The sequence below is a fragment of the Chiloscyllium punctatum genome, chromosome 17, assembly GCF_047496795.1.
Source record: "Chiloscyllium punctatum isolate Juve2018m chromosome 17, sChiPun1.3, whole genome shotgun sequence".
Classification (NCBI taxonomy): Eukaryota; Metazoa; Chordata; class Chondrichthyes; order Orectolobiformes; family Hemiscylliidae; genus Chiloscyllium; species Chiloscyllium punctatum.
In genome coordinates, this window is record NC_092755.1 from 92,256,090 (window position 1) to 92,271,249 (window position 15,160).

Genomic DNA, 15,160 nt, shown 5'->3' on the forward strand with positions numbered 1-15,160 from the left:
GCTCTCTTCTTTCGTACCCACCTGGTTTTCTTCCACAAAGGAAGAAGGTTAGTCTGTCAGTGAGTTCATACTGAATCTCTACTAAACGGTCTGCTAGTTCATGGTGCCCTGCTTGTCTGCAAATCAAAGATAATATTTCAATGCCAGGATAACATTATGGGAAAAAAAAATCAAGACTTTGATCACTATGCAAGATGTGAGCTTAAAGATAAAAGTGGAAGAAACATTGTACAACTTTAGTAACCCAAGTATGAGCTCGGGGGATTACTACAAGGGCAGCAATGGCACTCTCATACCTTCTTTATAATCACCAAAATCATGGTTCAGATTTCATTCTTGCATTTCTTGCATTGTTCAAACAGAACCCCAAGTTACTTAATTAATGATTTAATAGAGGTGTCTTGAGGGGTTTCGTTACATTAAATAGGGAGAAACTTTTTGCACTCAGGAGGATCAGTAACTATAGGATATAGATCTAAATTAATTTGTAAAAAAGGAGAGATGAGGAGACATTTTTCCCCACAGCAAGTTATCTTGATATGTTTAGAGAATGATTTTTATAAGGTGTAAATAGCTTTATAGCAGTTTTCAAAAGAGAATTAAATATATACTTGACCAAGAAAAAACACTGATTATTTTTGCAAAAAAAAAAATCAGTCTCCTCCTCTTATTATAATAAACAGATCCACCTTTGAAACATTTGCAAAATACCAGAAACCCTTTACAAAGTAACCAAAGTGAACAGATCTGCAGTGCGTTACAAATATTGAAAGACTGGGAAGAAAAAGGAAGAAATTTGGCTTAGAAACATCTTAAGTTTATGTCACTTGTATTACAACTATTACAGCACACTTTAAATTGAACGAAGTTAGTTTTTAAAAATTCAGATATGTAGAGCATGGAAACAACTCATCTTTGCCGACCAGAAAACCTGAATTAATCTTGTCCCATTTACCAACACTTGGCCCATATCCCTCTAAACCCTTCCTATTCATATACCTACCCAGATGCTTGTTAAAATCTTGTAACTGTACCAGCCTCCACCACTTCCTCTGGCAGCTCATTCCATACATGGACCACCCTCTGGGTGAAAAAGTTTCCCCTCAGGTCCCTTTTAAATCTATCCGCTCTCACCTTAAACCTACGCCCTCTAGTTCTGGACTCCCCCACCCCAGGATCTAATTATCCTATTTATGCCCCTTATGATTGTATAAACTTCTATAAGCTCACCCCTCAGCCTCAGATGCTCCAGGGAAAACAGCCCCAGCCTATTCAGCCTTTCCCTTTAGCTCAAACCCTCCAACCCTGGCAACATCCTTGTAAATCTTTTCTGAACCCTTTCAAATTTCACAACATCCTTCTGTTGGGAAGGAGACCAGATCTGCACAGAGTGTTCCAAAAGTGGCTTAACTCATGTCCTGTGGGGCCGCAACATGACCTCCCAATTCCTACACTCAATGCTCTAACCAATAAAGGAAAGCATACTAAATAAATTCTTTGCTAACCTATCTACTGGGCGCCTCCACTTTCAAGGAACTATGAACCTACAGTCTCTTTTAATCCAATATATTTCACAACAAAAGATCAAGTAGTCAAGACCATAGTAAATTAGCAAGGAAAGTATTTTGCTTTTGCACAATTATTTCAAAGTGTTAATTTGACCATTGCTGCATCAATACTTGTATTTTTCTTGATAGCAAAAAGGACTAAAAAAGGTATCTCTGTGGCTTTTTCAGATTCTAACCTTGCATTGTCACATGGCATCTTGCCATTGGCATCAGGGGCACCAGGATCAGCACCGTATACTGCTAACAACTCAGCCTGTAAAATTTGTCCTCCTTTGCTTGCTACATGAAGAGGAGTATTTCCTTTCTCCTGTAATTTAAAAAAAAGCGTCAAAACCAAGCACAGAAGTAGTTTTAGTTTTGCCTTAAGAATAAATTATTTGCAAAAATAAAGTTCAGTGTCATTGGAAAGGCAAATTCCTGGACAGTATCTTCTTGTGGCTGTGGACAGCACTGGAAAAGCAACATTTATTGTTTACTGATAATGCAGAAGACTTTGAATTCAGGGCCATAAATGGAGGACTTCAGTGCTATTCTACTGAGAACAATACAGCACAGTACAGCCCTTCGGTCCTCGATGCTGCACTGGCCATTCATCCTGCTCTAAGATCAGACTAAGTATAGAACAGTACAGCACACAGGTCTGTTGCATTGGAGTGTAACTGGAGATTGGTGAAAGAGGGAGGAGGTAACCTGTTCCTCCTTTTCTCTCTTTGGTGAGTACTCATGTTCTTTATTATACATGTAAGGTCTTAGTGAACTTGGGGCCTAAGATGAAAGAATAGCCAGCTGAAGGGAAGACAGCAGGAAATAAAAATTGAGGCAGAGGCTTACATGCTTACCTGGGAGTCCAGAGAAAGGAGCTAGCAGGGGAGGAGACTCAGATCAGCAACGGTTACAAAAATGTGGCATCACAGGAAGAGCTGCACTTTCACCAACTGAGAAGTAACTGTTAATTTGAACATCTATTCTAAATTGTAGGCAAATTGGATAAATAGTTTTTAGATTAAACTAACAACCAGTGCAAAATGTTCAATATACAATTTCAAAACTAATTTAAGTAATTTAAAGATGCAGGGCCATGTGATGTCTTGAACCTGCAGGATATGGGAACTGGTGGACCCCATTGTGGTTCATCATGACATCTGTCACAAGTGTTGGTGGCTCAAGGAACTCTGGCTCAGTATGATGAGCTGGAGTCTTAGCTTTAAACCTGTGACACATTAGGCAGGAACAAGAGTTACCTGGATTCTGTGTTTCAGGAGACAGTCACACTTAGATACTTCAAATCTGGCCAATGGTCAGGTACAGGAGGTGTGACTACAAATGAGGCAAATACATGGATCTTGAATATAGTATAGGAGCAGCCTCAGCTCTAGATCTTACCCAACAGGTTTAAACGTACTAGTTCTGTGTGGTTGAGGAAAAGGACTGTAAGGGAGGATGGGCAAACTGACTACTGCACCATAGTATGGAAACAGGGGGAACAGAAAGAATGGTGCTCAGGGATTATATAATTAGGAGTATGGATAGAAACCTTTGTAAACAGAATGGAGTGTTCTGAATGGTGTGTTGCCTGCCTTGAACCAGCTTGAAAGTATTGGAGTGGGAGGAGAGGATCCAGTTGTGGTCCAAGTTGGGACTAACAAAATTGGCAAGAGGTCCTGTTTGGAGAATGTCAGGAATTAGGAAGAAAACTAAAGAAGGGTTTTACTCTCTGGATTATTATGTCAATATGCACGATTCAGTTAGAGCTAAAACTGGGGAAGTAAATGTGTAGCTAAAGGAGTGGCGTGGGAAAGAGGGGTTCCATTTCATGGGGCATTGGTACCAGTATTGAAATCCAGACTATGAAATCCCATAGTCCTTGTCCCCCTGTTGCATCCAGGGCATTTGCTTGTAGGAAATGATCCTGGACACACTCCAGAAATTCACTACCTCCACTTGAACGGATCTGGGACCAAAGTCCTCATGGAAAGGCTAAATAAGGTGGTCACAAATACTTTAAAGTAGCAAATTAGGGGCTTAGGGAAGGTCAATAGCATTTCCAAAAATCAAACATCACAGTAAAGAAACAGTCAGGGATTCTACTTCATTTACAGCAGGGAGTGCTGCAAACTATAAAAGTGTATTGATTAAATTGACGAGGGAACTAAAACGAGGGATTAAAGTATCAGTGACGAGGGACAGGTTACAGTGCATCACCCACATAAAAGAGTTGTATAAACAAATGAATGGACGACTTTGTGGCCATTACTGAGACATGGCTACAGGATGGTCAGGATTGGGACCTAAATATACCAAGTTATTAAAGGTATACAAGAGAGACCCAGGGAAATTACAGGAGGTAAAATAGCCTTACTGATTAGAAACAAAGTTACTTCAATGTTAGTGGGGCAGGAGGAAGCAGACGATATACCATGGGCGAAGCATTTAGTGGAGACTGTATGGATGGAACTAAAGAACAGCATGTGATTTAAATCTATAATAAGTATTATGTACAGATGCCCTAGTAGCAGTTCTGAAGTGCTAGATTGTACAAATGCAAAAGTTGAGCAAGAGTGAAGCAAAGCTGTAGTAGTATTTTACTGGGTTTTTTAATTTTAAAAGGATTAAGAGAGACAGACAAGCACCTATCAGAAATGTAGTGAATTTTTGGAGTGTGTCCAGGATCATTTCCTACAGGAAAATGCCCTGGATGCAACAGGGGGACAAGGACTACTGGATTTTATAGTAGCTGGATAAATTGTGTGAACATTTATCAAATAGTGATCATAACATAATGGGTTCAGTGTAGCGCTTGAAAGGAAAGCATGGTGGAATTTGAATTCTCAACCTTTGGATTGTTGGTAGAGTACCACACCCTCAAAGTATATGGCACCTGACAAGAACACAATGGGTTATTGGTTTTACTTTAACCAAAGGTATTTACTGCCATTTCGCTTCAAGTTGGAGTTGGAGGTGATGCGTACACTGGAAAGGTACCATTGCCAATCACAGTTCACATTGGAGAGAATAGCCATATGCAAAAACTTGCATTTTAAAATATTTGCACAGTAAGTGACAAAAAAATTACTTTACAGCATTTGCTTCGTTATTTGTTGAGATGACATTGCCCAATACTTTGTTCAGAGTTTGGCACACGTTAAAATTAATTGAGAAGCAGAAACAACAGCAGCATAAACTCTACAAAAACATTGACATTGAAGACTTACAGGATGGAAGAAGTTTGCTTGGGCTCCTAATGAGAGCAATCGCAAGCAGGTCTCCAAGTTCCCTGTCCGCACACTTGAGTGCAATTGCTGAAATAACACAAGACATTAACAGTGGGCAACACTGCTGGGAGCACACTTATTCTTTAACACGTTATGGAACCTCCTTATTATAGGAGAAATTATCATGAGGAGAAAGAATTTGATGTTTTAATACCATCACTGGCACAAGTTTGGACGTATCATGAGCAATACTGAATAACTGGTGACATTAGGTAACAAATTGTGAATGGGAAACTATTTCAGTGTTTGCTATTTATACCGATTTTTAAAATAATACCTTTTATATTGCAGGGGAATGGAAATATTCATTTCTTCTTTACTTGATCACTGCTGCATTTGCTTACATTTCTACATGTGGAGGTGCTGGTATTGGACTGGGGTGGACAAAGTCAGAAGTCAAACAACACCAGGTTATAATCCAGCAGGTTTATTTGAAATCACACGCTTTCAGAGCATAGCCCCTTCGTCAGGTGAAGTGAGAAAAGAGCACACAGACACAGAATTTACAGGCAGAGAGATTAAAAAAAATCATAAGTAGTGTGTGAGTGGTGTGTTGAATAATAAGTCTCTGCAGATCAACAGAAGGGTCAACAACTGACCAACAAGCGAAGAGATGACCTATAATCCGATTAAGTGAGACAGACAGATAATTACAAAAAAAAATTAAAAACAAGGTGGTGCTCGAAACAAACCAAAATGACTGCAATAATATGCTTGGTTTAAAAGTTGCATGCTGAGGATCTAACCAAAGTAAAAAGTAATCCAAAACTGCACAAACTAAAAGTAGAGAGATCATAGCTTGTCAAGGTGGTGATGTCAGGACAGGACAGTAAGGGAGGCTTTACAGATACAGAACTGTGGTGGGGTTACATGTCGCTTGAGAGAAGCCGGGGGTTCCTTCTACAATGTGTTTCGAGATGCCCTCGACACAGCCAGAGAGATTCTCTCACAGGTCCCGGATGGCTACATGTGACCCCATCACACAGTTCTGTATCTGTAAAGTTTTCCTTACTATCCTGTCTTGATACCATCACCTTGATGAATTGTTATGATCTCTCAACTTTAATTAGTTTGTACAGTTTTGGATTACTTACTACTTTGGTTAGATCTTCAGCACGCAACTCTTAAACCTATCATGTTATTCCAGTCATTTTGTTTGTCTCCAGCACCACCTTATTTTGTCATCTTTGCAATTATCTCTGCCTTATTTGGTCAGATTATAGGTCATCCCTTCACTTGTTATTCAGCTGTTGACACTTTTCTCATCACTGTCTGACACTTTTGAAGACCTGCAGAGACTAATTATTCAACACTCTACTCACACCATTTGTACAATCTTTTCATTTCTACCTATAAATTCTGTGTCTGCATGCTCTTCTCTCTCAATTTACCTGATGAAGGGGCTATGCTCTGAAAGCTAGTGATTTCAAATAAACCTGGTGTCATGTGACTTCTGACATTTCTAGTTACTGCACTCAATAGCAATTCACGTGAAGGATATAGATATGGATTCAATTAATGCAACAGAACATTTACACTTCTGCATCTTAGTTTTGGAAATTTGAATCAGGAGACTAAACAATTTGCTTGACAGCGTTCAGATATTCACTTTCCTTTTACTCCTCAATCTCTTTGGTGACATTCCAATGGATTGAAAGTGAACATAGCCAGCTCTCCTAACGGCTCAAGTAATAAGCCATATAAACTCAGAATTACCTTAGCTGCCTCACTTCAAGGAAGACCAGCAATTAAGCACACTTCAAATACTCCCTACCCCTTTCAATTAAAATGGAATATTAAAACTAATTCATCCTCTGCTGGAATGTGCACACAATTAAGTCAAAGTTTGTGAGAAGATTTGTAGCTCGGGTGCTCGTTGTTGTGGTTCTGCGAGCTGGGAATTAGTGTTGCAGACATTTCGTCCCCTGTCTAGATGACATCCTCAGTGCTTGGGGGCCTCCTGTGAAGCGCTTCGGTGTCGTTTCCTCTGGCATTTATAGTGACCTGTCTCTGCCACTTCCGGTTGTCAGTTCCGCTGTCCACTGCAGTGGCCGGTATATTGGGTCCAGGTCGATGTGTTTGTTGATTGAATCTGTGGATGAGTGCCATGCCTCTAGGAATTCCCTGGCTGTTCTGTGTTTGGCTTGTCCTATAATAGTAGTGTTGTCCCAGTCGAACTCATGTTGCTTGTCATCTGCACGTCTGGCTACTAAGTAAGGATAGCTGGTCGAGTCGTTTCATGGCTAGTTAGTGTTCATGGATACGGATCGTTAGCTGTCTTCCTGTTTGTCCTATGTTTTTTGCTATGTAAGCCACACACACAGACCAAGTCCTGAACTACGAAAGCAACCACCCCAACACACAAAAGAAGTTGCATCAAGACACTGTTCAAAAGGGCCACAACACACTGCAGCACACCAGAACTGCAAAAAGGGGAAGAAGAACACCTCTACAATGTATTTGCCAAAAACGGACACCCCCACAATTTCATCAACAGATGCCTAAGGGAAAGACAATGGAACGAGGACATGCCACAACCCAAAGGACTAGGCACGTTACCATACATCAAGAACATTTCTGAACTGACAGCCAGACTACAATAACCACTAGGACTCCTAACAGTAGACAAACCAACAGCCACTCTCAGACAACAATTCACCAGGATAAAGGACACGATACCCAGCATGAGCACACACACGCAGATGACAGGCAAAATGAGTTCGACTGGGACAACATTATTATTATAAGACAAGCCAAACAGGGAACAGCCAGGGAATTCATAGAGGCATGGCACTCATCCACAGATTCAATCAACAAACACATCGACCTGGACCCAATATACCGGCCACTACAGCGGACAGCTCGAACTGACAACCGGAAGCAGCAGAGACAAACCACTATAAATGCCAGAGGAAACAACACAGAAGCGCTTCACAGGAGGCTCCCAAGCACTGAGGAGGTCACCTAGACAGGGGACGAAACATCTGCAACACAAATTCCCAGCTCGGCGAACAGAACCACAACATTAAGTCAAGCCAGTCAAAGATCCTGGTGTCATTGATTCCCTGCCCCTGCAGTAATCCATTATATTGGTGGCATTCAGTATAAAGATTGGACAAAAATGAATACCTCGTTGAGCTGTGTAAAACTGATGGAACCATATTGTAAGAGCAAATAGAAAAAAGGCACAAGGAGGGGCCTGGCATAGAAACCCAATCATCTTGTTTCCAAATATATACTTATAACTGATTAAGCACCATTATCAGAGATTTGAAAGCAAGTTTCCAGGATTATCACTATTAAAAATGTCACATGCAGACAAAATTTCACTTCTTTCGATGTAGATACCCCTAACAGATTTTAAACATGTTCACCTTCTCAAGCGCATCATTCCCTAATCAAGGTGATGAACAACCAATCCAATCTCAAAACTTTATCAAATACGACTGGTGATTATATAGCATATTCCTCTCCTTATTTTGAAGTATCACATTTGGAGTGCTAACCATTTTTTAATAAATAAGTACATGAGAATTCAGTTCCCAGGAAAGAGGCATTTTTGCAATATTTTTGTTAAATTTGCTTTTGTAGTAAATTAATTCCAAAATCACACTTGTTACAACTCAAAAAAAAACTTGCACATCCCTTAAGACAGAAAACCAGGATCTTCAAGGATATTTCATATGTGTTTAGCATTCTGTTAGTGGATGGTATGGCTTTGTGTCAAAAATTCATATCTCATAACATCTGCCTACTTGCTTGCCAAAACAAGTATACATGTAGACACATTTGTTGATTTAATATATGTCTGCCAACAATTGATTCAAACTCCTAGCAACACAATCAGTGCATTAAAACCAGTGTACTGAAGCTCAAAAAACAAGCCAAACATCCCATTTGTAGTATTTGTTTCGCAGTTCCTTTGTCTCACCTTATAAAACACTAGTGTTGTCCCCTTTAGTTTGAATTAAGAAAAATCCCTCATTTTATTCAAATTCTCCCCCCAATGTCAATCATACACTAAGCTCATTACTTAACTTATGTGAAACAGTAAATTTCATATTTTATAGTGTCGGTTCTTCATGTCTTAAAAGCAACTTCATTCAGTTGGCTCTTTGGAATCAGTTTGAAGTGAAATTGTAACTACCTAACTCCAGAAAAACAAATTTTAAAAATCTGCACAAGCAGTAAAGGATATACAATTCTCAGATTATCCCAAGTTCTGGTTCCTCACTTGCACTTTTAGAAGGCTAGCAATCCTTGCCCGATGTCACCCAAGTTGTCAAGCAGCAGAATTAGTCAATTAAAAGATGTAGCTTTTTAATCATCTTCTAATCTCAGCACAGTACAGGAGGGAACACAATGAACAAAGCTGCTGCTCCTGGATTATAATTATATTAATAGTACTATGTAACAAAGTTAGTATAAGCAGCATTTCCAAACAAGCGAAAAAAATGCAATCATTGTTACTAAACTGAAGTATTTAATTAAAAACATCACAACACCAGGTTATAGTCCAACAGGTTTTAAAAGGAGTTCTGGGACTTACATAAAGAACTGAAACTAGCATTCTAAAAGAAGACAGACTTCATCTAAATTTGTTTAATATATCATTACAGCTCCATTACACTTATAACCCTTTTGCTATAAATTCTGTCTCTTCTGGTCCTGCTCCACAATCACCCGAAGAAGCAGCAGCAGCACCTTGAATGCTAGTGCTTCCAAATAAACCTGTTTGAATATAACCTGGTGTTGTGATTTTTAACTTTGTCCACCCCAGTCCAACATTGGTACCTCCAAATCATGACTACCATTGACACTACTAACTGCCAGCTCAGTGTGGAGAGGACTGCCAAGAAGATCGCACATATTGACATAGATATCAAGTTTCTGCAGAAATGCAGGAAAGATCCCAAAAGGATTACAGATCACAAACCCACTCAAGTTGGCCAACACCATAGCATACTTGTAGAAACTTTTCCACCGCACCTCTTGCAAACTCAATCATCTCATGCACCAACTCTACAGCAGGGGCCATAACCTTGAAATCAAGATGCAGTCCACACGATCAGCTTGCACTCAAGATACAGCAGCACAATTACGCAACATTGCCAAATAGACAAGGTGACAACATTATACCACATACTTGCACACCAAGAACAAGAAACTAGAAAAACTTGGCATCACCAACAGAAACAGCCAAGCCACAGTTGAAAACATTATCACTTCAGGAAAATCCGTCAACTTATCAGACCACATCCTTCAATTGGAAGAGATTGAAGTTCTTAAAGGAGAGCTCAATTTCTGCGCCACCACCAAAACGGGCCCCATGGGTCTTGCAGCAGACACAGAGGAATTCATGTCAGCAGTTTCCTAATGAGCCCACTGATAAACCAGACCAGTTATCACAGGGATCCGTAGAGGATCAACCAAAGGAGTCAACTTGGATGCCCATCGGAGGACCGCTGCCCTGGGCTTGACATGTCAGGATGTATGTAATGCCAGATTCATCACCACACCGACAAGGTAAAGCAAAAACATCACCTGATCACAATGCAATGCCATCCATGCTCTCGAAACCAAATCACAACATTGTCATCAAACCAGCAGATAAAATGAGGAGCCATTCAGAAGAGAACAGATTACTGCAAGGAAGTGTACCGACAACTGAATGACCAGGAACACTACAGGCAACTACTTGCCAATCTGACTAACAGCACACCTGTGAACTAAAAACATTGATCAAGATCTTTGATCCAGTTCTTTAGCATCCCTGCGCATGCTCATCCTACGTACTTCTTGCTTTGGTGACTTCTACTGCAATCCAAAGATACACAAAGCCAACACACCAGGACGTCCCATCATATTAGGCAATGGAACCCTGTGCGAGAATCTCTCTGGCTATGTCGAAAGTATCTTGAAATCCATCGTACAGGCAACCCCCAGCTTCTGTTGTCACATTACAGACTTCTTACAGAAACTCAACATCCATGGACCAGTCAAACCGGGAACATTCCTACGCTATGTTTTTTGTGGCCTGCCATACATTATCGATGAAGATGAGCACCTTGCCAAGACCTTCCCCACACCTCCACTTCTGACCTTTAAAACAACCACCAAACCTCAAACAGATCATTGTTCACAGCAAACTGCCCAGCCTTCAGGACAAAGACAACGACACCGTACAACCCTGTCATGGCAGCTGGTGCAAGATTTGTCAGAGTGTCAACATGGATACCACCATTACATGTGGGGACACCTCCCACCATACACACAGTAGGTACTCTCATGACCCGGCCAATGTTGTCTATCTCATTACGCTTCAGGCAAGGATGCCCTGAGGCATGGTACATTGTCGTTCCATCTGCTCGGATTTGCCAACAGATGAATGGATACTGCGCAATGATCACCAGGCAAGAGAGCGTTCCCTCCCAGTCGGAACAATTCACTGCGTGGGACATTAGGCCTCGGACCTTCGGTTACCATTCTCCAAGGCGGACTTCGGGACAAATAACAACGCAAAGTGGCCAAACAGAGGGTGAGCGTCAAGTTCGGTACACATGGAGATGGCCTCAACTGGAACCTTGGGTTTCATGTCACACTACAGGTGACCCGCTGCACTATACACTCTCACGCTGACCCTCTCTCATATGCACACATTAGAAATAGAACCAGTCTGACTCAACATTGGGACAGACAGACTTTAATCTTGCACCTTTCAATGCATTGGCTGAGCGGAGATGGCACCTATAGAAAACCTGAAGCCACCTTGAGAATGTAACTTTAAAGTAGGTCTGGAATTTACATATTAAAGAACTGAAACTAGCATATCTCTTCTAAAAGATGAAAGACTTCATCTAAATTTGCTTAATATCATTACATCTCCATGACACTAACTCTTTTGCTATAAATTCTGTGTCTTATGTTCCTATTCCCCAATCACCTGATGATAAAGCAGCACATCAAAAGCTAGTGCTTCCAAATAAACCTATTTGACTATAACCTGGTGTTGTGAGATTTTTAAACTTTGCCCACCCCAGTCCAACATCAACACATTCAAATCAGAAGTATTTAATATAATAGCTTACATGATTATAGTGATAACATTAAACACTTCCATTGCAACAACACTTAATTCAGCCATTTACGCTGAATTAACTTAAGTCAACTTTAGCAACTTTGTTCCAAAGAAATATTTTGAATGTTTCATTAAGCTAATGCTTTTTCTTATGATGCTTACTTTGCTCAGGTCTTTGGCTGCAACACTATCATCCTCACGACATGGCAAGCGATGGACAAAAGCCAGCATTGAATATTTGGCTCTGATAAATTCTGCCTTACTGGGGCTGAATGAAGAAGATAAAGAAAAGAGGATGAACAATTTGTTTGATAAGGCAAACATTTTAAAAATTCCACAATGCACATTTATTGGGAACAATTAAGAGTTGATTTGTCAAGGGGCATGGCCTCATGAGAGATTTATGGTTATTTCAATAAATGGTGTCAGCACTGAGAAATGAAACCTATTTCAGACAATCCAAGATATACATGCAAAAAAAACCTTAAAATAATGCTCTCTCTACTTAGCCTTAACTGTCATAGCTCCATCTACATAATATGCTTCAGCTGCAATTTTTGAATAGAACACAACTTTATTAGGGTGACATTTTCTGTGTGTTCCATACCAGTTACTGCCCAGTACTGGAAAAGAGCCAACGTTCATGTGTGCTGGATTGACACAGCATTGATCTGTGGCAATTGCCTTCCTATAACTGCAGTAATACACCCTTGCTGAAGCATAGCTTTGTGCATGCAAGCAACTCACTAAGTACAGCAAACTTATGTTTTTCATGTGAACTTGGTGAATAAATGGTAACTAAACAATCATGACAACATCAGTGAGACACCCTCTCCCTGCTCCAATCGCTTTTAGAGTTAAGACATGCAAAAGCCTGCAGTGGGATATACCAGAAGACAAGTGGTACCCATGGTACAAACCTAGTAAGAATTAAAATTTTCATTTTTAATTAAGTGGTTTAGCATCAGCTGTGCCCATTTCTCAGCAACACATTTTGAGAAGGAGAAGAAGAAAATTTACTAGAATACTTTCAGGGATTACAGTTACATAGTCAAACTGGAGGAGATGGGGTTGTCCTCCTTAGTACAGGGTGGACTGAGAGAAAGCTTATGCAGTAAAAGATTGTGAAGGATTAGAGTAAATTAAGAGAAACTGTTTCCTGGATCACTAACCAGAGGGCTCAGATTTAAAAGGTGTTGGCAAAAGAAACAGAGTTGACATGAAGTAAAATATTTTGCTACATATAATTGGCTGTGAGCATGCCTGATCAGGTGTCGGTGGGCCATTTCCTTAAAATTTTAAAATGAAATTGGATATGCATTTAGAGGAAAAAAATGCTGGGACACAGGGAAAGTGCAGAAGGATGGGATTGATTTTACTCTTTGAAAGAGCCAGTGTAGACTCAATTGGTAAAATTTCTGTGCTATAGTATTCTACAATTCTCAACTAGCTATGTTCACACAAGCATTTTAAAAGGCCTTTCAACAAGAAGTCAAGATGCTATATAAAAATGTAAGTATTTACATGATTCAGACTTGTACAGACAGAAGACAGTAGGTAGCAAACGATCAGACTTCATTAGAACTGAAGCCAGATCCCACAGCTAAAAGACCAACATATAACGTGTCTTATGATTCTGGAGATGTCAGGACAGATTGACTTGATTAGGATAGTTTTTGCTGGAGTTCAGACAAGGGAGGGTGGATCTCATGGAACCTTAAATTCTAACAGAACTAACAGTCCAAAAAATGTGCAGGTTAGGTGAATTGGCCATGCTAAATTGCCCGTGTTAGGTGAAGGGGTAAATGTAGGGGAATGGGTCTGGGTGGGTTGCTCTTTGGAGGGTCGGTGTGGACTTGATGGGCTGAAGGGCCTGTTTCCACACTGTATTAACCTAATCTAAAACTAGACAGATTAGATGCAGGGAGAAAGTTCCCAATAGTGGGTGTATCCAGAACCAGGAATCATAGTCTGAGGGTTCGGGGAGGACCATTTAGGACGGAGATGAGGAGACATTCCTTTGCCCAAAGAGTGGTGAGCCTGTGGAATTCATTACTACAGGATGCCAAAACATTGAATGTAATCAAGAAATGGCTAGATATGGCACTTGGTTGTTGATTAGAGTAGTGCTGGAAAAGCACAGCAGGTCAGGCAGCATTCGAGGAGCAGGAAAATCGACATTTTGGGGAAAAGCCCTTCATCAGGAATTCCTGATGATGGGCTTTTGCCCGAGATGTCGATTTTCCTGGTCCTCGGACGCTGCCTGACCTGCTGCGCCTTTCCAGCACCACTAATCTAAAATCTGGTTTCCCGCATCTGCGGTCCTCACTTCTGCCTAGATATGGCACTTGGGACTAATGAGATCAAAACTTATGAGGAAAAAGCAAGATTAGGCTACTGAGTTAGTCAATCAGCTATGATTGGGATAAATGTCAGAGCAGGCTCGAAGGGCCAAATGGCCGTCTCCTATCTTCTATGTTTTTCTATTTGTTTTAAATCAGCAATTATTTTGTTTTTTAAGTGGGCTTACTAAAAGCCATGTAACATTCTGCAAACATTTTGATACTGGGCCCTAGCATACAGAGTTGCTCGCTGTAATATTATTTTTTTGCAGCTTTTTACAATATATGTAAATGATATAGAAAATGGTATCAGCAATAACATTAGCAAATTTGCTGATGACACAAAGCTAGGTGGTAGGGTGAAATGTGATGAGGATGTTAGGGGATTACAGGGTGACCTGGACAAGTTAGGTGAGTGGGCAGATGCATGGCAGATGCAGTTTAATGTGGATAAATGTCTGGTTATCCACTTTGGTGGCAAGAACAGGAAGGCAGATTACTACCTCAATGGTATCAAATTAGGTAAAGGGGCTGTTCAGAGAGATCTGGGTGTTCTTGTCCACCAGTCAATGAAGGCAAGCATGCAGGTACAGCAGGTCGTGAAGAAGGCTAATAGCATGCTGGCCTTCATAACAAGAGGGATTGAGTATAGAAGCAAAGAGGTGCTTCTGCAGCTGTACAGGGCCCTGGTGAGACCACACCTGGAGTACTGTGTACAGTTCTGGTCTCCAAATTTGAGGAAAGACATTCTGGCTATTGAGGGAGTGCAGCGTAGGTTCACGAGGTCAATTCCTGGAATGGCAGGATTGCCTTACACGGAAAGACTGAAGCGACTGGGCTTGTATACCCTTGAGTTTAGAAGACTGAGAGGGGATCTGATTGAAACGTATAGGCTTATGA

At 40.6% G+C, this 15,160-nt stretch overlaps 1 protein-coding gene across 13 annotated transcripts in view; it reads right to left on the minus strand.

The window, feature by feature from the left end:
* The window catches only part of git2a (G protein-coupled receptor kinase interacting ArfGAP 2a), an 85,522-nt gene that overhangs the window by 52,357 nt on the left and 18,005 nt on the right, over positions 1 to 15,160 (minus strand). For all 13 annotated transcript variants that reach the window (XM_072587920.1, XM_072587907.1, XM_072587915.1 and 10 more), the window contains exons 4-7: positions 12,081 to 12,186; positions 4,781 to 4,867; positions 1,745 to 1,875; positions 22 to 116 (exon numbers count right to left, since the gene is read on the minus strand). In XM_072587920.1, the coding sequence (XP_072444021.1) occupies positions 22 to 116; positions 1,745 to 1,875; positions 4,781 to 4,867; positions 12,081 to 12,186 (419 nt within the window). The remainder of the gene's footprint in view (positions 1 to 21; positions 117 to 1,744; positions 1,876 to 4,780; positions 4,868 to 12,080; positions 12,187 to 15,160) is intronic.